Source organism: Mesocricetus auratus, unplaced genomic scaffold (genome assembly GCF_017639785.1).
Source record: "Mesocricetus auratus isolate SY011 unplaced genomic scaffold, BCM_Maur_2.0 Super-Scaffold_100691, whole genome shotgun sequence".
Taxonomy (NCBI): Eukaryota; Metazoa; Chordata; class Mammalia; order Rodentia; family Cricetidae; genus Mesocricetus; species Mesocricetus auratus.
This window is the reverse complement of record NW_024429267.1, coordinates 54,870,376-54,895,385: the sequence shown is the minus strand read 5'-3', so window position 1 is coordinate 54,895,385 and position 25,010 is coordinate 54,870,376. Positions and strand designations below refer to the sequence as shown.

Genomic DNA, 25,010 nt, shown 5'->3' with positions numbered 1-25,010 from the left:
ACTCAGGAGGGCAGGGGCAGGAGGATCTCTTGAGTTCGAGGCCAGCCTGGTGTACAGAATGAGTTTCAGGACAGCTAGGGCTACACAGGGAAACCCTGTCTTGAAAAACCAAATAAGTAAATAAATAAGCAAGGAAGCAAACAAATAAACGATTAAAAATACTTCTTTAACTTGATTTTCTTTTTAACATAGCTTTGAACTGGGTTGTAGGATTAAATTTGACCTAGGTAATCACATCACAGGACTTTTCTCTCTGTCATAATGCAGTGTATGTGCATTGAAACAGTCAATGTCAGGGTCTTCTGTGGGTGGAGCAAATCTGTAGCCCAATGCTGTCTACAGTGAGGGTGGGGGGCATTGTAGCACGAGAGTCCTAGTGGCTGCGGACGCAAAAGAGAGAAAATGCCCTTCCTCCCTTGCTCTGTGTGCATTTCTGCACAGGTGCTTTACTTACTGATAGAATAGTGAGTGCAATGGGTCAAAACTCAGGGTACTTGTCCTTTCTGTTGTGTAGAATAAATTCCTGTCTACATTGTAGGACAAACACATTTTTATCCATCACTTCAGCTGTTAGGTGGATTTGGAGAATGTTTTGATAGCGTTTACAAATAAGAGGGAGAACTTGGAGCAGTGGCCATGGTGCTTCTGTGGCAAGGGGCTGTGGGGTGTCCTATTGAGATGTGAAGAATTTGAGATACTAGGTTAGATATGAAAGCTGTCTGTGTATGGCTTTATGAACATGGAGTTAACTCAGAAATTTTATCATTGGTTATTCAGGAGCTCCATGTTGCTACCAAAACCCTAAAGACTGAAAACCTGATAAGCTGGATTTGCAAGAAAGTTTGAAGATTGCATCATAGTTAAGAATATAGAGGGAAACCAGTATGTACAGCAGTGCAGAAAACTTTTCTTTTTATAAAGCTTCATAAGTTGGTGGAAAGTGACTTACAGGGAACTATTGAATGGGCTTATACCATATCCATGATTTGGTTTCAGAGCCCCTACACTCTATTGCAGTATTCGTGCTCATGAGTTCCTTGTTTATAACTCCAACAACATCTGTTTTCTACACAGTCAGTTTATAAAGTGTCCCCATCTGATGCTCCTGGCTGGGTATGATGATGCCCATCAGGTGACAATTCCATTAGAAACCTGAATTTTTATTACTTATGTATAGTAACTGGGCTGTGTTATACTGGGCTAAAAGTTGTTAGATGTCTTCTTATGTGTGTATTTTTGATTCTTAAGATAGGAGCACAGAGAACACTCCTTGCTTCTAATACACTCTATAACAGAAAATATAGGAACATAGAGAACACTCCTTCCCTTCTAACGCATTCTGTAACAGAAAATACTTAGTTTTTAGAGTAGGTTGAACACTTCATGTGTGAACCAGACTTCTTGTTTTGTACATACTGAAAGGTAACCCTTCTATAGAAATGTGGATTTTTTTAAAACAATGATAGTCCTCAGCCGAGTACTATTTGTAGTTGGAATTGTTTAAATCTAATGGGAATGTGTTGGTAATGTTTCTCACAGTTTTATACCCAATACATTGAAGACTGAAAATAATGTGTGAAAGGAAACATAGCCAACATGAAAATTCCTGTTTCCTAAAAGTAAGTGTGGTGCTTAGCTACTAAGTCTGGAGTGGTTATGACATCACAGGGTATGTGGTACTTCAACAGATGTGATATTATCTGAAGGAGTTGTTTAACCAAAACAAGTTAAAACTGTAGCAAAAGGACTTATATGTAGATACTGAGTACTGACAATTAGGAATTTAAATCTGCTTTTATTTCACAAGTACAGAGAAAATTCTTAATTGCAAATTAAGAAATTAATGGAAATGATATCGACAAGTTAAAGTCCACATAAATCAGAAATACCAGAAACTTCAGATTTGTTAAGAGTATTTCAGTTACTTTTAGAGATGTAATAAATCTCTTTAGCCCTAAGTCTTTGAGTCAGAACCCCTCCCCACGCCCCCCCACACCCCTCCTATCGTGTATCTGCCCACCTGTGTTTTGCGTTGCTGGGAAATACCAACTAACGACCTCTTGCTTGTTAGACAGTGTTCTGTCTCTGAGCTGTTTTTCCAGTCCCCAGCTTCTCATTGATTTGGGTAAAATAGAGATTTTAAGAACAGGCTGTAACTACTAGATCTGTCCCTCCAACCATCAGCCAGGACTTACAGTTTTCACTCCAAAGCCTGTTAGACATGGGGCTCTCTGCTGCTTCAGACTTAGCTCTTAATTCTTTTGTTACCTTGAAGAAGCTGCATCAATCTTTAGTTTCTGTTGCTTTTTATGTTGAAAAATAAAGCAAAATAAGATGCAATTTCTACATTCTGCTGCTCTAGAAATATCCTTAGTGAATAATGTTTTGCCAACAGATTACTTTTATTTCATACCTTTTATTTTTAATAATGTATTCTTTATTTTTTGAAGTTATAAGACAGTTGCATCATTTCTCCCTTCCTTTTCCTCCCTCTGTCACCTCCCATCTAGTCCGTTTACACACTCTCAAGTTTATAGCCTCTTTTTCTGTTACGTGTGTGTGCTCTGTACAATGCAACCTGTGTATATGTGATGTGAGGGCTGACCACATGGTATTTTAAAATGTAAGTCTTGTGTCTTCGTCTTTACCTTCCCTTTAGCTCTTGAACTCAAACCCTGTCTGAGTCCCAGGCTTAGGAGTCTAGTAATCTCATCTACTGTTGTCTTTCTCATTGCCCATTTTCTTTGTAAAAAATTTTTTTTATTGTCATGTACAGAGTTAGACATTTTGGCATTGCTGGCTGTGAAATTATCTTGTTGGTTTCCTTGCTTCTTTAAGTTTTTCTCTGACAGTTCCCTCACAGGGTACCACCTGGACAGCCTTGCTGACAATGTATCCTATTACTGGCTCTCTCTAACCCCAGTGTTCTCCTCTGTGACACTGTTGTAATGGCCCACAGGGTCTTGCTTCTTGTCTGCTTCCCATCTCCCAGCGGTCCCCTCTTGTGACACTGTAACAATCCATAGTGTTTTGCTTCTTGTCTGTCTTTGAGAATAAGCTTCAAAGGATAGAGTTCTAGTTAGTTTCACACAGCTGGAGGGAGAGATACACTCAGTACATATTTAGCAAAAGAATGAGCAAAAAATGTAGAATTTGAAGAGGATAAGAAGTAGCATGCACTCACTAGACCAGTGACTTTTTGGCTCATGGCCCCACAGATAGGTTCAAGCCAACATGGGCGATATAGTCAGACTGTCATAAAACCAAATGGGGAGAAAAATGTTTTCATTATGAAGCTATGACAGATGTTAGAGGAGATGCCAGTGTTTAACATTTGTGTATCTATATACATATATATGTATAGTTAAAATGACATGTTAATATGCACTTTTGATGTGTTAGTTAACATCAGAGAAGAGGATACTGTTTTTGTCCACCATATTTTTATGACCCACTGAAGAGTTACGGGCTTTCATTGCCGTGTGCAACAGATAAACCTAAAACAAAAATTACATAAGCACAAGACCTAGTTTCTCTTTGTGACTATTGGTGTTCTTTTATGACATCAGATTGATCTCGGGTGCTAGCTGTAACCTTAAACATTTCCACGCTTTATACCTTGTTGTATAATGAGAGTGAAGAGGAAGGACAGTGATTCTTTACTCTGCCAACTTGGAGCTCCCTCTTTGCCCTTTTTTGATTAATAGGAGAGAGACTGAGACTGCATTGGGCTGGAAGGCAGTTGGTCTAGGGCGCATTTTGGAATTACAGTAAAACCCAGGACCAAGTAGGCCAGGAACAGATTGTAGAAACCTGAATTGTTCTCTCTTCCCAGCTGTTATAAGATGTAACAGGCCAGAAACTATGCATATGTTCAGTTACAGAGTCTTCCCATGAAAATGGTGATGCTGAGACTTCTTGAATGATCAGCTGGTTCATATTGTAACTGTGGGATATTCTACACCAAAAGACCTCACAATAACATACTCCGTTTGACATGGAAAATATGATGATCGTATGATGTTCAAGCCTGTACATTTTAAGGAAGCTCTTTTTAGCTTAATGTCAGCAAAGCAGCTGCTGCTTGAATTTAGTTTGTGAAACACTGAATTATTCATTTCCATAAACAAAACTTCCTTAGTAATTATTTAGCATTAATTTATTTCTCTTTATTTCAATCAGCCCTGTTGACATTCTGGTTTAAAATTAAAAATATTCTTTGTGGAGTTTAACAAGGAAGACTTTGTGACAGCTACTTTTTCTACCTCTATTCTTATGTCAAAAAATGTACATATTTGGAGACATGAATTGTATCTTATGACTCCTTTTTAGTCTTCTAATAAAGTTCTTAGTAATACAGAGAACAAAAGTAGTGTCTTTTGAGTTCTCGAGGCTCTCCTTGGCACTGCTTTTTGACTTGTAATAAAGTTCTTAGTAATACAGAGAACAAAAGTAGTGTCTTTTGAGTTCTCGAGGCTCTCCTTGGCACTGCTTTTTGACTTGTAATAAAGTTCTTAGTAATACAGAGAACAAACGTAGTGTCTTTTGAGTTCTCGAGGCTCTCCTTGGCACTGCTTTTTGACTTGCTCGATCTTAGCGTAATGCTGTGCTCTTGTACTTGAGCAGCACATAACAGTCTGAAATCCTTCATTGTAAGTGCATTAGTGGCGGGGTTTTAAAGAACTAATTTTTTTACATTAACCATGGAGTTTATTAGAGAGGGGGAGAAGAGAGATGAAGGGAGAGAGGGGGAGAGCGAGAGAGCAAGCAAAGAAGAAGCAAGAGAAGAGCAAAGAGCAGAGAGGGCCGGAGGAGGGGTAAGAGAGCAACTAATGGTTTGCATGCATATTGTTTGATAGACTAGTTAGCAGAATAAAGAGGTGAAGCTTGTTGGTTCATGGTTCTTTGAATTCCCTTATCTACAAATATGTTTATGAAGTTCAGAAATAAAAAAATATACATTTTTACATTATGGTAAGATTTTGTATATAAAATGCATATAGACATCGTTACATCCTAACATGCAGTTCTGTTATATATCTGCATTGTATGTACAGCACAATTTTGATTTACACAATTCTCAACTCTAGTAAACTATGTTTAGCTGTAATTTTCATTCTAAAAATTTAAAGTTTTCCTAATTTTTGTCAAAATTTTTGAGTTTGCTAACAATGAAAACAGTCATTTCTGGCCAATAGACATAGCAAGTGATTTGACTTTACAGTTTGTCTTCACGTTAAATTGAAAGCAAATGAAGAAGGGTAAGGTCAATTCTACATTGTCTTATCTAACAGTTACACATTTGCATACAGCTTTCTTACTTTGGGATTTAGCGATTTCTCTACTCAACAAGGGTGGGTCAGTCTTTTCCTCTTTCTGGAAAGGTCACTTAGAAATAGTTGACTTGGTTTCAGGTATGTGCCTGCCTTTTGGAGAGGGGTATGGTCTAGAGAAGAGTTGCTGTTTGCTCGCCCATTAGAAATATGCCTGGCATGTCTTTTTTTTTTTTTCTGAGAGTAATCAATCTCTAATAAAACTATATTCTTAACTACTTGAGCTGATAAACAGCGAGGTTTGTTTTAAAGAAGTCAAGTTTATTTTATGTCAATTTTCTATTTGCCCTGTATAAGATATATTTAATTACCTTCCTTCATCTCCAGGTTCAGATTAATCAGATCCTGCTACATAGTGGTGCTCAAATTAGAATAATACTTTAATCAACTGTGTTACCCATGCCATGGTAGACTAAGAAAGCTACTCTTGGCATATTGAAGATGCATGCATTTTATTTTCTATTGTAATTTAAAAGTAAAATCAGAAATATTGATTTCTACTTGACTGGAGAGATGATTTAGTTTGAATATCAGTCTGATGTTAATCAGGTGAGAATTAATTGAGTTGGAGGTATTAGATATTCAGAGCTGTTAACTGAGCCGTGATCAATCTAGAGAGAAGCTTTCTGTTGGACTGTGCTAGAATTGTCAAACAGCTCATGCACTACAATGTAGAATAATCTTTTCATGTTCATCCTTCTATCTTCTTGTCTCATTAAATGCACCACTAAATTCATTCTATACACAGACTAATCTTTAAAGTGTAGAATGTTAATAAATTATAATTTAATAGAAAATTAAAAGCATAATAATTTTGTCACAAAATGCTTTTGTTGTCACAATTTTTGTAATGTTATCTAGAGCTGAATTTTAAAGCCAAGTGATTAAATAACTACTTCTGAAGTATATTTGTAACATAAAAAAGGAGAAAAAGCCCTGTATTGTTTTATTTAACTGTTCAACACTGAAAGAAGTGAGGAGTACAGAATTATTTTAATGTTTACCTCCTGAAATAAAAATAGAGTCAGTAGCATTTTGTTGGTCTGAAATGTGGCATGGGCTTTTCATTTATTTTAAGAGTGTGATAGCAATATCATAAGTGTTGTGAAAATATAAATGGTGAGATAACACCTCCATGGGACCTGAGCTTAAGTAGTAAAGTCTTCAAATAGACTGCAGCCAGAACTAAGGGATCCATTTGTCTTGTTAACCAGGGATGGTGCACTTATTAATGTCTAATTAAATTTGGGGCACTGTGGCTTTCAGCCCCTTCCCCTCATTTTTTTTCTCTTCAAAACTGAGAATTTGGATTTATTTACCACCAAGATAGCACACATTATTGTCAGATTTCTTTCCTTTTGGCAGTTGGTGTGACTGTGTTAAATCAGAAGGAAGCCTACAGCGTGACTTTTGAGAGTGTCTTTTTACCTTCAGATAGTGATTTTCACTTGAAGCCATAGACATACATTTCACAGAAAGGAGTTTCTAAATTTGTAGTTGAGAACAATTAGTATTTAAGGAAATTAAGCTATATATCAGAAACAGCCCTGGAGGGTGATGAATGGGGAGTTCTTGTTCTCGGGGGATTCCCACCAGGTGTTGCTAAACAGAGACTGGGGACAGGGCTGATGGAGGGTGGCTGCCTTCCTCATGCCCCTCTCACCCCGGTTCTCTTCCTCTCCCTGCCTAGAGCCACCTTTCTTCTTTTAAGTTAACACTTGGTTCAGAGTACGAAAACCCCAGATAAACAGTGTCTCCAACTCTGTTTCCCCAGACTGTCAGTGTCCCTATGTGAGGTAACCAGAGCTGTGTGCTTGTGTTTAGAGCAGCGATGTTCCGCAGCGCACTACAGTGCCATTTCACCGGCATCCCCTATACCCTGGGGACCGCTAGTGGCACAACCTACCTGTGCTATAACCCCAGCTCCTGGGGCCGGGCAAAGGCAGGAGACACCTGAGCCCAGCAAGTTGACTGTGGTAACACAGCTCTCAACAAAGGAAAAGAAAAGAACTTTCGAGACCAACACGTAATGGCTGAGTGCTATTTTGTGGTGCAGTGTTTTCATTTTGGCAGGCGGTATTAGAGTTAGAGCTGAGATTGACTGAAAGACACATTGTTTGTTTTGAGAAGACAGGATATGGCTGATGGGGTATGCTGTTCCTTTAATGAATACCTGTGTCATATCCTCTCTATGGGTGTTCACAAGTTAACTTACTGTAAGAAAGATGCATGTAATAGTTGCCTTACTATGACTGCTCCTGTGACTGACTCAGGCGCTTACTGTCTTTATGGGCACTGAACTGTTAAAAGCAGCTTGCTGAATATTTGTCACACTAGCGCATTACAGGGTGGTGACCATTCTGGTTTGCGAGTGCGCTGTGTGCCAGGCCCAGTAATGGGATATGTTAAGGAAATGTGAGAAACAGACCCATTGACGTTTTGACTCCTTTGCCAGGCTACTTTCTCAGTCCTCCATTTCTTATTAATGGATGCTCATGGATGCTATCACCCGTGATCTTTTTAAAAAGGCAGGGTGGTCAGGTGTTTTGCTGGTCACCTGACTTCTCCCTTCCATTCCAATTCTGGCAGCACTTCGTTGAGACCAGGCTGCCCTGCACTGCACTCTGTTACTCCACAATTGTGTGGAGCATTGGCTTTTGGAAGGCTGTGTGTTGCTCTGGCGACTCCACCGCACGGAGCAGCACTTTTGGCTCCATTGCAAGTGCAAACACAGAGAAAGGGCGACTGCATGTCACTGTGCAGGCGCCAGCCCAGCCCGGGGAATAACTTCGCCTGAAAGTAAAGAAGGAACCACACAAAAAGGAAACAGGGACTGGGACCTTGTGGGCACACAGACATACTACAAACACAGCAGGCCAGACTTTCTGAGCCCGCAGACTGTGGAAAGGGGCACTTGCTTTCCACACAGAGCACTGAGACGGGAGTCCACTTGTCACCTGGTAACCCTGTGTATGCGTCAGCTCAGCTAGGTCTCTGCTATTAGGGCCTTCTTAAATTGCCATGTGACTGACTGTCCATGTGTCCAGACCTCACCTTTATGGTCTCCAGGGTCCTGTCCAGCTGATTTGGTTAATAATCTGACCACCTTCAGTGGGTTTAGATTGCTCGTATCTTTGTCCACCTCTACCCCCTTGACCGTTGTTGCCTCTTTAACCCTTTTATACCCCCCACCCAGAGAGAAAGAGACAGAGAGACAAAGACATAATTACTATGCGATGTGTGATCTGAGAGTAAATATTAGTAATTAAGATTGAAATTAATCTCTCATTGGCCAGCTATCCAGGGAAATAGGGACCACTTGGCCAATGCAGTCAATATACTGATGATATAGCCTGTGAATTCGTCATTATGCTTTAAAATAGTGGTTCTGACTTTGTGGAAAGACACAAATGTGTCTGTGTTTCTAGCACAGTGCAGTCATGACACTTCAAATCTAAAATGCGGAATTGATGATTTTATGTGGTTGCTGTGAGAAGCTTATGGAAGGGAAGAGACTTTACCATTGCCTTTGTGAATTTATTTCTATTGGCCTCTTCAAATAGACAACAAAAGTATCAGCCTCTGTCCCTGTAAATACCCTTTACCTGTGTATGTCGGAGCCCTAAGTAAACCAATCAGGACAGAGGAAAAATAAGTACAAGGAAAAATTAGCTCATTATATTCAGTTTCGAGAAGTCACTTTCTAATGTGTAGAATTCTCACTTTAAATATTTAAAAATATTTATAAGAATTCCGCAGAGGATAGACTCAGGAGCTGAGGTATCTGATGCTGTTTCACTTTTGGTGCTACTAAGTCAGAACCCAGCGTGCAGCCCTGACTCCCTGCCCTGTGCAGTGTATGCGGAGCCACTGCCTGTCCTCTCTCGGGTCTTGAGAACTCTGGCCTGTTAGTCTGCTCTGATGGACTCTATGCTCCCACCGGGTAGTGAGCCTCCCAACCCCTGTTCTCATCATGGAAAGGAGTGAGAGGGCTCCAGTAGTTACAGACTCTTTTCTTGAGTTTAAAAGCCTGGTTCTAGTCCAGTCTGTGCCACACTGTGTTGGGGAAGTCCTGTTATTTGCCTGTTATTTGTCAATAAAGTACTGTTGAGCCTATAGGAATCTAGATAGGTGGGGCTAGGAGTCCAGGAGGATTCTGGGAAGGAGAAACACAAGAGAGTCAACATGTAACACCATGGGGATAGGAAGCCTGGAACTATTCTCCGGTAAGAAACATACATAGATTAACAATTATGGGGTAATTACTTAAGTCAGAGCAAGCCAGTAAGAAACAAGCAAAGGCCAACAGCTTCATAACTAATATAGCCTCCTGTGTGTTTATTTGGGACTGATGCGGATCTAGAACCAGGCTGGCAGAAAGGCTAAAAGGAAAGCTTCTCTTAACAACACTGTATGGTCTTAAAATGAGGATGTCACATATTTCAAACTCAGTTTCAACTGGCAACTGAAGGTGATAGTGGCTCCTATATGGTGGAGATTTTAGACACGTAAAGCATTTCGTGCAGTGCCTAGCACAAGTGAACAATCAGTGTTGTAGTTTCCATTGTTATCCATAGCTTTAAGTGCCTTGTAGAAAATAATAGTGAAATTACGTGAAAAAAACCAGAAGAATAAAAAAAAGGCCTTGTAAGATAATAAACCCTGTTCTCCCGTGGAGAAGTGATCTAAGGGTTTTCTGAAGCCCCACTCAATCCCACTAGTGCATCTTTGACCTGGCTCTCATGGACCTAGAGCTTTGTGCCCGCAGCACACCCCGACTGCTTCTTCTGGCAAGCACTGATTGTGTGAGATTTATATTCTAGCAAACAGACTAGTCTGAGTATTCCCCTCCCATTTTGTAATTTCCATACAACCCTTAAGTTTCACGTTATATATTTGCTTATTTCTAACTTTGTTTTTGGACACATTCTGTGTACAACAGGAAATTAGCTCCTTTAGCTCTACCTCCGGGGAATCTGCTGCCCTCTTCTGACCTTCATGGGTACCTGCACTCACACGGATACACCCACAGACACATACATACAGACTTAAAAATAAAAATAAATCTTAAAAAAATATTTAGAAGAAGTGATTGCAGAATAATTAATTTTTTAAAATTATGCAGATGTAAATAGTGGTTCTAGTCAGATACCTGAATTTAAAAAAATTATGTATATGAGTATTTTGCTTGTGTACATATGTATGCTCCGTGTGTCTGCCTGGTGCCGTGTGAGGTCAGAAGAGTGTATTGGATGCCTTTGGAACTGGAGTTCCAGGTGGCTTTGATGTAGTATCATGTGGGTGCTAGGACCTGAAGCCAGGCCTTCCGCAAGAGTACTAATGAAGTACTCCTAATTGCTGAGCCGTCTTTCTAGCCACCAATAACAGAGATTTTTAAAAAATGTATCTTTTAAAACTATTCTATCTCAATAAATGCCTTAGTTTTGGGTAACTATAAAATATTATGTTCCATGAAACTCATTAAGTGAAGGAAAAAATGTAAAAGATCAAGTGTCAGATTCTTTTCCCTTTTTGTTTTTCTGAGATAGGGTTTCTCTGTGGCTTTGGAGGCTGTCCTGGAACTCACTCTGTAGACCAGGCTGGCCTCGAACTCACAAAGATCCAACTGCCTCTGCCTCCCAAGTGCTGGGATTAAAGGCCTGCACCACCACCGTCCAGAAAGTGTCTGATACTTTTAGGTCCCCTCAGTGTATGACTTATTGGACATGTCCTCAAGGTTTGTTCATATTAGAGTAACTGGGAACTATATCTACAAGTAATTAAGTACAGTGTGAATTATTATTTTGTCCACTATCTTAGGCTGAGGCTTCTGGTTCTTCTTAGACACTTGTTAAAGTTTTATTTGTTTTACATTCCAACTACGGTTTCCCCCTCCCTCCTCTCTTCCCATTGCCCCCCTCCTCAACCCACCCCTCCTCTGTTTATGTTCAGAAAGGGGAAGGCCTCCCATGGGTATCAACAAAGCATGACATATCAAGTTGAGGTCAGACTAGGCACCTCCCCTCATATTTAGGCTGAGCAAGGCAATCCAGTGTGAGGAATAGGTTCCCAAGAGCCAGCCAAAGCCTTAGGGACAGTCCTTGCTCCCATTGTTAAAAATCCCACAAGTACACAAAGTTATATAGTTGTCACATATATGTAGAGTGTAGGTTGGTCCCAGGCAGGCTCCCTGGTTGTTGGTTCAGACTCTGTGAGCGCCTATGAGCCAGGTTGGTTGTTTCCCTGGGTTTTCTTCTGATGTCCTTGAACCCTCTGGCTACAATCCTTCCTCCTTCTCTTCTGCAGGGTTCCCTGAGCTCAGACAGTGTTGCACTGTGGGTCTTTGCATCTGTCTGCATTAGTTACTGGATGAAGGCTCTCTGATGACAATTAGGGTCCTCCTGGTCTGATCACAGGAGATGGCCAGTTCAGGCTATGAATCCACTTTTGCTAGGAGTCTTAGCTGGGGTCATCCTAGTAGATTCATGGGAGTTTCTCTTGCATCAGATTCCTACCTGACCGTGAACCCCCTCCCCAGTCATCTCTTTCAGTGCTCTCCCCCTCCATCCACTTTGCAACCCCAGTTCAAGTTTCCATCCCCACCTGCCCCCCCATTCCACCCAGGAGATCTCTTCTATTGCCCTTCCCAGGGAAATCCATGCTTTCCCCACCCTTCCCTTGGCCCTCCTTGTTACCCAGCCTCACTGGGTCTGTGCATTGTAGCATAGTTATTCTTTACAACTAATATCCACTTATGAGTGAGTACATACCATGTTTGTCTTTCTGTGTTTGGGTTACCTAACTCAGGATGATTTTTTTTCCTAGTTCCATCCATTTGCCTTCAAATTTACTGATATCATTGTTTCAATCACTGAGTAATACTGCATTGTGTAAATATACCATGTTCTCTTTATCCGTTTTTTTCTTTTCTTTTTTTTCTTTTTTCTTTTTTCTTTTTTTTCTTTTTTTTTTTTGGCTGATGGGCATCTAGGTTGTTACCAAGTCCTGGCTATTACAAATAGCACTGTTATGAACATAGTTACTCAGGTGTCCTTGTGTTATGATTGAACATTCTTTGAGTGTATGCCCAAGAGTGGTATAGCTGGGTCTTGAGGTAGATCAATTCCCAGTTTTCTAAGGAATCACTGTGCTGATTTCCAAAGTGGCTGTACAAGTTTTTACTCCCCCTAGCAATGGAGGAGTGTTCGTTTCCCTTGCTCCACATCCTCCAGTATTAGCTGTCACTGGGGTTTTTTATTTTAATCATTCTGACAGGTGTAAGATGGAATCTTAGAGTCATTTTGATATGTATCTTTTATGATGATGAAGGATGTTGAACATTTCTTTAAGTGTTTCTCTGCTGTTTCAGATTCTTCTGTACCTCATGTTTTAATTGGATTATTGGGTGATTGGTAACTTGTTTCTTGAATTCTTTATATATTTTGGAGATCACCCCTCTGTTTGGAGATCACCCCTCTGTTGGATGTGGAGTTGGTAAATCTTTTCCTATTCTGTAGACTGCTATTTTGTCTTATTGACAATGTCCTTTGCCTTACAGAAGCTTCTCAGTTTCATGAGGTCCTTTTTATTAATTGTTGAGCATACTGGGGTTCTATTCAGGAAGCTGACTCCTGTGCCAACATCTATCAGGATCAGTATAACTGGATTTATGTTGAGGATTTTGATTCACTTTGATTTAGGTTTTGTGTTGGGTGATAGATGTGGATCTATTTTCATTCTTTTATATGCCAATTTCCACTTAGGCCAGTAACATTTGTTGAAGATGCTTTCTTTTTTTTTCCATTGTATAATTTTGGATTTTTTGTCAAAAATCAGGTGTTGATAGGTGTGTGAATTTATATCTCAGTCTTTAATCTGATTCCATTGATTGGTCTTTATACCAATACCATGTTTTTATTACGATAGCTCTGTAACTTGACATCAGGGATGGTGATACATCTGCAAGTTCTTTTATTATACAGGATTTTTTTTCTAGCTATTCTGTGTTTTTTGTTTTTGTGAAGTTGAGTATTGTTCTTTCAGGTCTGTAAAGAATTGTGTTGGGATTTTAATGGGGATTACATTGGTTCTGGAGACTGTTTTTGGTAAGATGGCCATTTTTACTATGTTAAACCTACCAGTCCATGAGCATGGGAGGTCTTTCTATCTGATATCTTCTCCATTTTTTCTTCAAAGACTTGAAGTTTTTGCCTTGTCATACAGGTGTTATGAGATATTTGATTACACAGTGTAAAGCTATGTCACTGTGATTGGTTTAGTAAAAAGCTTAATGGCCGGTAGCTAGGCAGGCAGTATAGGTGGGACTTCTGGACAGAGATGGGAGAGGGCGGGCCACAGTACAGGAGGTTAGTCACCAGTCGTGTGGTCTGTGCTTCAGGGGCAAAGTCTGCTGGGGTTGGGGGCAGAGCCCAGCAGCAGAGCCAGGAATAGCCTTGGCCTGGGAAAGGGTTGTGGGAACTGGAATGGAGGAGGGTACAGTTATGGATTGTGTGTCCTGGGCCTACTAGGCAGAGGTTGAGGGGATAGCAGTGGGGCCAAGGACTTGCTGGGCTGGTGTGGGCTTGGAGAAGGGTCACCAGGGGTGGCACCCAGGGAGGATGCAGTTCTGCTAGCAGGTGGGTCACTCATCGTTTCTGACTTGGTATGGTTTGTGCTTCAATGGTTGAAGTCAGCTGGGGTTGGGGTTAGAGCCCAGCAGCAGAGGGGTCAGGGAGGAGATGGGATAGATGGTCTTGACCTGGGGAAGGGTTCAGGGGACAAAATCTGTTCCTAGACATCTGTGATTCATCCTTTATTATACATAAAGATTCTTTGATCAGTAGTTTATTATATGATACTAGGTAGCTTTTTCAAGAGAAATGAAGTAAAGGTTGCATAAAATGTATCGATTTCCAGTTTCCATGGTTTTGTTTGTTTTAAGATAGGGTCTCTCTGTGTAGACCTGGCTATCCTGGAACTTGCTTTATAGACCAGGCTGCTTTGGACTTACAGAGATCTGCCTGTCTCTGCTTTCTGAACACTGACATTAAGAGTTTCATGTCTTTGGTATTTTACTGAAGAAGGTCTTGAACACTCATTTCATTAAGTTTTGGAATAAATTAGTCATTTGTGTTTGCATTACTTTAAGATGTATTTAGTTAAATGAAATTTTATTTCTTATGCTTCATAATTTTACTTTAATAGTTCTTAATTTTTAGTTTTCTTTTGGGTCCTATAACTATTTGCATAGTGTTTATAGTTCTCATTAATATTCAAGGATTGATAGAATTGGTTATGCAAACTCTTTTAACGTTTAACATAAGATTAAAAGGTAGAAGCTATTTACCTTTAAGACTTTGAGGGTATCATTTCAGAGTCAGTTGACAGTATTGGCAACGTTATTCCTACATGAATATATGCAATGTAAGAGGAAAGAAAGGTCCTCTTTAAAATCATGGTGCTCAACACACAATAAAACCCTTACATAACATCTTGAGGCTTCAGGCCAGTTAGTTAATCCACAAGAGATGTGGACAAGGAGAACATGACTGTGGGCACCTCCTATGTGAGCAGCACACGGAAATGCTGTTGTTTGTTTGTTTTGTTTTGTTTTGATCAGTTTCCTGCTTAGGACACTTCCGTTCTTATGGGGGAAATGGATATCAAAACAATGCTGTTCCCAAGTGTTCTGTGCTGAGCTAAACCAGTAGAGTGGGCCAGCAACCAGCTCCCAAATCACGACAGAAACTTAAACTAGTTTGAATGCCCGGCCTAGCTTAGGTCTTTTCTTGCTAGTTCTTATAACTGTCTACCTTTCTCTGTTATCTACTGTTTTTCTTTATCTGCCTTTTCCTTCGGGGCTTATTACCTTTCTTACTTATGTATATCTTACTCTCCTTGCTTCTCTCTGTCTGCCTGGCTTCTGGATCCAGGTGTCTCTCCTCCTCCTGATCCTCCCATTCTTTCTTTTTTTGAGCTAGATTTCTCCTCCTATGTATTCTCTCTGCCTGCTAGACCTGCCTATGCTTTCTCTGCCTAGCTATTGACCGTTCAACTCTCTATTAGACCAGTCAGATGCCTTGGGTAGGCAAGGTGAAACAGATGCAACACATCTTTTCATAATGAAACCAATGCAGCATAAACAGAAACAACAGTGCTCTCATTCATAACCAACTCCCGAGACACCAAAAAGGGAGTCTGCTGTTCCATGTCCATCCTGGGGGCTCAGCTTTCACAGTGCTCTGTAGTCTCTGGGACCACACTCTACCTCCAGCCAGGCCGCCAGCCACTCTGCCCTGCACTTGCTTTGCCTCAGATGCAGCTGCCCCACCCTCCCCACAGGCCAGCGCACTTTGCCCTGAGTCTTTGCAGCCGTCTCCGGAATGAGAGCCCTGTTACTAGGAGTTAAGGCACATCAGAAGGCGGAGGCTTTGATGGTGAGGGAAGTCTTCACCTCTGCCATGTGCTGAGAGGACACACAGATGGACACCAGATACCAGGTCCTGGGAATTGTCTTAACTCCTGTTACTTATTTCCCTTGGGATGTGCTGGTTTCCCACTAGAAAATCCTACAAGGTCTCTATAGTCCATGTGTCTCCAGACAGCTTCCCTGCGTTTATCTCACAAGTCCTCTTCTCGAACCCTTTTCTATAGTGTACAGTACTCACAGTCTGTCTTGACTGGTCTACATGTGTTTTACTGCGTGTGGAATGTGTACAGTCTGGATAATGGATTCTAAGTGAGAGATGTGTTAGAACTTTTAAAATCATGTTCATATAATAAGTTTTTCTTTTCTCTTTCATTTCAGATTTTACCAAATGTTGCAAGGACTCTGGAATCCTTATGGTAGTAAAATGCCGGAAAGAAAATTCTGCATTGAAAGACTGTCTAACTGCTTAGTAAGTAGTCAACTCAGGCCATAGGATTGTACAGCAACAAGTACTTTTACTTGCTGAACCTTGTCAGCCCTAATCAATTCTTTTTAAAACAGCATTTTAATAACATAGTGATGAATATTTCACTGTTGTTCCTCAACTCTTTTGCTATTGGCTTTGAGATAGATATGGATATGCAGCTCTCGTGGGCTTGAGCTTGGCCTGATCCTTTTGCTCTACCTTCTGAGGACCGGAATCATACTTGGGAGCTGCCAGTCTCAGCTCAGTTCCTTAATTCTTTAAATGAGAGTATGCAGATTTCAGCGTGGTGAGCTACTTGGTGGGGGGGGGGGAGAGATTTCATTGAATGCAGGTGCTTTTGTTTTCTTTCTTTTTTTTTTTAATTACTTATTTTATGTATACGGGTGTTCTATCTGCATGCACAACTTTATGCTTGAAAGGGCATCAATCCCACTATAGATGGTGGTTAGCAACCATGTGGCTGTTGGGAATTGAACTCAGGACCTCTGAAAAAGCTGCCAGTGCTCTTAATCTCTGAGCCATCTCTCCAGCTCCCTTGTTTTCATCTCCATATGTGTTTATTATATATATTGTTCACAAATAATATCTCAAAATATTTTAGTAAGTTGTTAATTGATAGTTGTGAGTCCTGCAGAAACCACTGCTGACCAGACCATTTGGTCTGAGATGCCTGCCTTTCTCCTGCAAGATCAAAGAGTGCTGCACCGAGCTAAGATGATGAGGGACCTGCCCAGACACTGCACAGCTTTCACAGCACCCCTCCCCCCACACTCTCTGGCAGGTGGACAGTAAGCAACTCCCTTATCCTAGGTGCATACCTTTGCCCTGCTGCGTTACACCCAGCAAAGCCATTGTTCTCTGTCCTGGTGGTCACAGGGATTCTGGGGATGGGACTCTTTTGAATCGTGAACCATCTGCATTTTCCCTCCTGCTGTGAGACAGGTTTACACTCCAGCTCTTGTCCTTAGCAAGCCCAAGACAGGGGAACCTTTGTGCTTCCTCTTCCTCAAAATGCAGCCCCACCTTCCGTCATAGTTCAGAAGGCTGTAGTGCACAGCTGAAGCCTTACACGCTTGTACACCTAAATTCCTCACTGCTGTGCATTGTCCTTGAGAGTGACAGGAAGTCCTCCTGGGATGACTGAAGGCCAGACCATCAAATAACAAAGGCTTCCAGTGGATAAACAGTCCTTAACAGCAGAGTTTGCAGGTCTGCGCTCTCCACATAGGGAACATATGAGCGGCCAGAGAGCCTCCCAGTCTAGCTTGACTAACCTGCTGCTCATTGATAGACACTGGCTCTTCTTGTCTGTGTACAGGAGGTAGGTGAGTATTGTTGTGCAGTTCTGGTGACAGGCACACCACTGCTCTGTTTTGGAGACCATCTGCTCAGCACTTAGTGCCTGAGCACTGAACCCTGGTCACGCGCCAGCTGGAATTTCTTCTGTGAACCTCAAATTTCCCTTGCCCTGGTGACTGCCAGTGCCAGTGTGTGCTTCCTGTGTGACCTTATAAAGGACACCAGGGCCCTTCAGTGGGAGGAAAAAGTGTTTGAGGAAGGTATTGCAAACACTGCAGTAGCAGGTCACCTTCTTTAAGTCTGCAGCGATGCCTGTGAAAACCAACTTTCCTAGACTTCCTCAGATGATGTGCACAGCACTGTGAGAGTAAAGGACCACTTTCCCTCCGCCAGTTTCCATAGAAAGGCAGTACACATAACAGGACGGCACCTGAAAAGCCTTGACCAGCCAATCCAGAATTTCATGGGAATGAAAACCAAAGAACTGTTCTGTTCCCATCATGAATGTTTACCTTGGCGAGGAGACCATTCTTTCTCACATCACACAGGATTGCCACAGTTGCCCATCTGCCACAGTGAATATGGAAGGAGTGGGGATGTGCCCTGGACACATGATGCCTGTGATCCCTGGAGTGTGACTGCTCAGCCCTTGAGGAGGAACCATGTCTGAAGTCATTCCATCTGGCCTGATCAGAGAAATCCTTCACACCTTCTTAGCCAAGAGTCTCTAATTTTTCTCCAAAAGTAGAGAAGATGCCAGAGCGTGATGGTGCATGCTTGTAATCGTAGCATTCAAAGGGCTAAAATAAGATCGTTGCTAGTTCAAAGCTGGTCCAGGCTACATAGTAAAATTCTGGGAGAATGCAGTGTCCTATCTTCCCAGTAGCTACATGGCATCTCACTGGCGGCTTCTCTCTGTGTCCTCTCCCCAGAATTCTCCTTGTCTGGTAGCCCCGCCTATACTCCCTGCCTGGCTAATGGCCAATCAGGGTTTTATTCATCAACCAATGAGAGAAGCATATATTAACAGCACACAGAAGGACATTCCCATCAGAAACTTACATTGATGGGCAAAGAATGGTGTGGAAAGATGATAGAAGAATCAGATGTTAGGACCTCCCTTTGTTAGACATTCAGCTCATGCAGAGCGACTGTGGTGTTTTATCAAACCAGCATTAAACACAAATAAGTTCTGTAAGAACATACAATGTAAGCACTGTATTATGCCAGAAAATTGAATAACAATTGTTGCATGTAAAATAAAAGAAAGACCCAGAGACACATAATGGGGTTCAAGCTTCAAGCTGAAGATCAGAGAAACAAAACAGCCAAGCCAGTACCTTTACCCAGCTGAAATAGCAAGCCTGTCCCCACAAATCCTTAGGGGCAAAAGCTGTCAGATCCTGTCTCCTCCTCCTTTTCCTCTCTCCACCCAGTCATAGCCTCCTGTCTTCACCTCCCTAGTGCTGGGATTAAAGGCGTGTGATCCCAGGTGCTGAGATCACCTGTGAGTTTTTTTTTTTTTAAGGACTAGATCAATTTCATGTAGTCAGTGTAGCCTTGAACTTAGAGATTTGTCTATCTCTGGGATTAAACGAGTGTGCCACCACTGCCTAGTTCTAGAGCTAAAGATGGCTGCTTTGCTATTTTGATCTCCAGTGGCATTAATAAATCATGAACAACATGTCACCGCAAATAACGGCAGCAGCTTTGACCTGAAGATTTTTCTTGGGCACTCTGGCTATTAAGAGTTAATAATACACTGCTTGGGACATGGCAAACTGCCTAGGCTGGCTTGGAGATTTTCTTCTGTTTAGTGTCCTTGAAGCTGCAAAAGCTGGCAGCCCGAGAAGGATCTGTCATATGCCTCTAGATATTTAAAAATTGTGTTATGGGGTTAATGAGTAAAAATGATTGTAAAAGATAACTCTGCTGTTGTCACTGTTCATCAATGATGACTAAAGTTATGACCCTAGTTGTGCAGGAGGAAAAGTTAAAGACATGTCCAAAACCAAAAATGTTATGATCAGTGTTTTGAAACACATCAATCTATCCCTGTTTATTGAATTCTGTATAAGTAAGGAAGCTAGTCAGCCAGGCTACAAGATTCTCTCAACCATCATGCCTAGCTCATCTCCTCCCACCCCTACCCTTCAAACTGCTTACCTCCTCTTTGGGATCTGGCCACTACCAGGGCTGGCCCCCAGCACCTGTCTTCCGTTCTGTTTTCTGACTCCATCCCTGTTTCACTGGTGTCTCCTCATGCACCTAGATTCATCCTGACTTCCTCTCTCTGGCCAGAAGTCCCACCTAACCTCTCCTGCCTAGCTGTGGCCATTCAGCTTTTATTAAATCAGTCACAGTGACACATCTTCACACAGTGCAAACGAATATCCCACAACATTTTCTCCTTTTTGTCTAAATAAAAGGAAAGATTTTGACTCTTAACACAGTAAAACTACATGCACTAAGAACAATTATCAAGTAATGATTACATTCATAATGTCCAGTCCATTTGTATTTGGCAAATTTGGATAAACTATTATCTATCCTGTCTTGGTGAGTTCAAAGTTTTATACCTGAAACACTTTCTATCATAACTTGTATTACTTTTTAGACCTTAAAACATATTTGTAGATAAATAACTTAAGCTTTTATATCTCTCAACCATATAAACAGTACATCTCTTTTGTAAATTTCTTTTTTTAATTTAGTAACAAGGAAAATGGTATAACTACCTAATTCTTCAACCCCATCATAGTCCCAAGAAGGATAGAATATAAAATATTACCTGAATAAACAGAGCAAATAACTTTGAAAACTATAGAAATGACAGGAACAGATGGTTTCCAGAGCAGTCACCCAAGGCTCCTCGGCAACACTGGGGCATCCATCATCGGCCTGTGGGCCTAGAATATCTGACAGACTTTTCTGTGAAGCAGGGATTTTGAAGGACTATCCTGCCTTGTCTTAGCAAAATTTGGTAATTGCTTTCTTTTTGTGTTCTGCTTGTCCAGTTTGGACAGCATACTGTCAGCAGTTGAGACTAACTTAGCCACAATGAAAGCAAACTCCATATGGAGGCTCTTTGATGCAGATCATCTTTTTTTTTTTTTTAAGTAAATCAGTGCTGCTAGGAGCAGATATTTCTCAATGCCATTAAAAGCCTTGTTATTAAAATACTTCAAATGTCATATTCTTTAGGTCTCAGGAAGTATTTTAAGACCACCTATATATCTAAAATATACCTTTGATTGACCTTGAAAACATAACTAATATGACAAGTTTGCTTGTATTATAGATGACTACTAACCTGAATTTCTTAGTTTTCCGAATAGTTTATAATAACTTTCAAGGACTAGAATTTTGCATTGCATTGTTAAACGAGCTACATAGGTCCAAAGTCTTAAACAGGAATAGAAACGTATATACAATATAACAAAAATAACCTTAAATTTGTATCAATATACAAAAATACCCTAAACAAGAGTAGAAACATATATACACTGTGTTCTACCAAAAATAAAGTTGTATCAACATACAAAAATCCATATCAATTTAAAATATTTTCCTTTCATTCCTATACCCCCTTTTTCCTTTCAGAATGAGTTCCTTAAATCTGATCTCCTTTGCTTAATTTTTATCCCTGACCATGACCAATGCAACCAACCCCCCAGAACGATGGTAAACATCCATAATCCATCAGATGACCAAAAACCCACTCACCCCACTTTTTGGGAATGTGGGAATTGTGTCCTTAAAATTACTTCATGTTGTCTGGTGACGACAGCATCATCTTTAGGGGATCCTGAGAAAATTGGGATAATGGTCACATCCTGGGAGAGCTAGTGGTTGTCCAGTCTCAGTGTGATGGGAAACTGTAGAGCTTAACTGAAATAGTCTGTGGCTGGACCATCTCAACAAGCTAATTTGAAGTTGTTTTGGATGCAGATTTTTCTGGAAACTGCAACAGAGGCTCTGAGAGGCTAAATAACCTGGGCTACTTGTCTTTAGTGATGTCTGGTCTTTTTGTTCTGAAAAACACAAACTTTTACAGTAATCTACATACCTTCATTAACACAAGTATAGAATATGTGGTGTGCAGAGAAGTCAGTTAAAGATGATTTTTTTTTTTTTTGGTTGCTCATTTGAGCAGGTTAAAGGCATTTGCCAACTTTGTAAGTCCATTTGGACTGCAAATACAAACTAATACAAACTACTCCCATGATGTATGAAAGGATGGCATGTAATAATAAGTCATGAGGACTTTGTAGCCAACAAGATTTATCATGTCTCATCCAGTCTCAGAGCTGTTCCCATGTTGTAGGATAAGCTTACATGTCATCTGTGCTGTATTCCTTTTTGGTTTCTTCCTTAATGTCTGTAGCCAAGATTTTCAGAAGGTCTACCCTGGTCAAATCTGATCTTTTTTTATTTTGAAGGAAGTCATAGGCTTTAGTTTCCTGTGGAAACAAAGGCAAACCTCTCATCCAGTGCAATGAATTTTCTGACTTCCAATATGAAGTTAAGACACTCTTAAAATATACAGGCTGATTTAATTCAGTAGTCCCTACCCCCCACAATCCATTCTCTTTAAGCAGCCTCCATTTTTTGTTCATTAGCATTTAAAAAATTAAAACTCAAAGCACCATACAGGATTCAGATGCCATGTGTATTTCTCATCTTTACATGGGCTATTTTTATATTACTTTACTTTCTTTTTAAAGACTTTATTATTTTTAAACTTTTTAAATGACTGTTTATATCCATTTTAATTTTTACAGCATCGAGCACATTTTAAAGTGTACTGTACCTGTTGAGAGGTTTTGTTTTGTTTTCCGGTCTGCTCCTGGCTTTACTGAGACTGCAGCATTCTTTGACCCTGTGAGCCAAGCCTTAAGAAGCCAGGCTACATGCTGCCTCTGACCAGACACGAAGGGATGGATGAATGCAGAAATGCGGCAGAGCACGGCTCTGGGAACATGTTGCAAAAGCGCTTCTGTGCATCTGCAGGCTCCTTTAGTGGCTTTTCTTAGCACACAATGCAGGCAGCTGCCTCTGCCCTCTTTGGGTCCTTAGGCACCGAGGGTTAGGTGTTCCAATGGTGCCTAACTGTCCCAGCTCTGGGAAGTTGCTGAGCAGAGTCCCTGCAAGTAACAGCTGACTGTCCTGAGTGCTTGTAGAGAGGTCCAGGTAGTCAGGCAGCAACTGTGGTGGCACTGGCTGACTGGATGACTTCTGTGTGGTCCTACCATACTTTGGAGCACCAAATGGGGTTGAACTTTCTTTCTTGTCAGATTTTCTCTTGGGGACTGCCAGATTCCAAGCAATGGCACCGACACTTATGAATTATAAAAGCTTGGCCTTTAATTTAGGCTTGTTCCCAATTAGGTCTTATAACTTAATTAACCTGTTTCTATTAATCTATGTTTTGCCATATGTTGTTTTTTACTTGTCTTTTATTCTGTATGTCCGACTACCTCCATGTCTGACCGGGGTCTCCCCATACACTTAGATTCATCCCAAATTCGTCTCTCTGCCTGGGTGTCTTGCTTAACCTCTCCTGCCTAGCTATTGGTCATTCTGCTTTTTATTAAATCAATCACAGTGACACATCTTCATGCAGTGTAAACAAATATACCGTAAGACGCCACACATTTCTCCACTCCTCAACCTTGTCTCCCTTAAGCTATGTCTTAAAATTGGTTTCTTAGGGTTCTGTTAAGAATCTTAAATCTAAGTATAGTTTGTACCCGTGGACTAAATCACCACAGATCTCATTTTTCTGTTTTCCCTCATGTCCTAAGTGGAACTTTTTTGTTGTTCACACTGTTGTATGGCTTGAATTATAGTTTTCTGTAGTCTACAGTCATCTCCTCACTAACTCTAGTTATTTACCAAATCAGTTTTTCCCTGTTGCATCCCTACATCTTTTCCTTTGGGCTAGCAGAGGCCCACATCATTTTTTGAATGAATAATATTAGCGACCCGACTTTAAAAACCTTGCTGTCCCTTTCAGCCAGCCTGCCACACACTGCCAGTCATTCAAGATTCTTCATTTGCAGTTAGTCCTGTCGTATTGCTTTTGGGGTAGATTGTAACAGTTTGGCATAACCGCCCATCATAATCAGGTCCCTGTGCACTCTTTCTTGGGTTCTTTCTGCTGCGAGCACAGTCCACTTGGGAGTAGCAGCCCGCTTGAAGTGTCTTGTCTCACTCTATGCTCGCATGTGCCTTTCCGCATGCCCCTTTGTTGGCCTTGCAAAACTCAAGCATATTCTCATGACACCTCCCCGTCCTCACATTTGCATGTCCATCTTTGTACCTTCTATATTTTGTCCTCGTCTAGCCCTTGCCTGTTAAGCCGTGGGCTCCTGGATTGTAGCATCACTCGTTCTCTATTCTGTGATAAGACCTTATCTTACTATGTACTTTATTCATTACAAAATTTTAAAAACCTTTAGTTCCATTTTTTTACTAGTCATATTTATTATGCCTTGGTGACTGTTACTGAAAGTGAACTTCTCAAGACTGAATCTTATATCTGAATGTTATTAAAGCTTGTATTTATTTTGAAATATTTTAATTTATTCTTTGTAGCTATAATGATCCAGCTTTCTATGAAGAGTGCAAACTGGAATATCTCAAGGAAAGGGAAGAATTCAGAAAAACCGGAGTTCCTACCAAGAGGAGGCTACAGAAGCTTCCTACAAGCATGTAGGCAAATAGTCAGGAAGTCACATCTTATGGAAGCCACTTGTAATATATGCCAGAAATGATGGACTGAAGCAATGTTTGCTCACCCTAATCATGAAAATTCTGATCCTTTTTTATGAAATAAAAATCTTTATTCCAGAGTTCTAGTTTATTAAATATGGGATAGGAGGGGTTTTCCTGTTTTTTTTTTTCTTTTAAAGCCAAGTTCTTCCATAGCTCTGAGTGCAGTCGCAGTGCTGATGGTCTTAGAATTCCTTGTGTACAGTAGTTTGTCCTGATTATGCAGGCTGATGGCCAGTGCAGGATGAGAGTACTAAAGTAAAGGACCAGCAGCCTCCCTGCTTATAGTGACTGCGAAGCCCAGCCGCTGTGAGGCACAGCCCTTCTCCATCCAACACTCACCTTGTCACTGTGGGGTCAGTCTCAGTGACTGACGGCTGTGGCGGGGTGGCCAGAGTGCACACATGTAGGCAGGGCTCAGGCCTCACATGGCCTTATTTGAAAGTATAAATGAGGTTAGTGAATTAATTTTCTGAAACCTGTGATGGAAAAATTTCTGCAATATGTTTCTTGATCTTTTCCACTTTGTATAATCTTTGAAGAAGTTGTCAGGTTAAATGTGAACTTCTGTTTTGTAACATTGGGGATTCAGGAGGTACTGTGTTAAGTTTCTGCTCCAGTGCATTAATTTGGGCTTAGGCTGGGCCTTTATTTATTTATAAATTTTTAAAGAGCTACTTTCTTA

General features: G+C 40.8%; 1 protein-coding gene across 3 annotated transcripts in view; it reads left to right on the top strand.

Moving 5' to 3' along the window:
• Nucleotides 1–24,405, top strand: part of Cmc1 (C-X9-C motif containing 1) — a 62,381-nt gene extending 37,976 nt beyond the window's left edge. For all 3 annotated transcript variants that reach the window (XM_005082357.4, XM_040740349.1, XM_021234253.2), the window contains 2 exons: nucleotides 16,141–16,231; nucleotides 24,149–24,405. In XM_005082357.4, coding sequence (XP_005082414.1) covers nucleotides 16,141–16,231; nucleotides 24,149–24,269 — 212 coding nt within the window. In that variant the 3' untranslated portion in view covers nucleotides 24,270–24,405. The remainder of the gene's footprint in view (nucleotides 1–16,140; nucleotides 16,232–24,148) is intronic.
• Nucleotides 24,406–25,010: the final 605 nt, after the last annotated feature.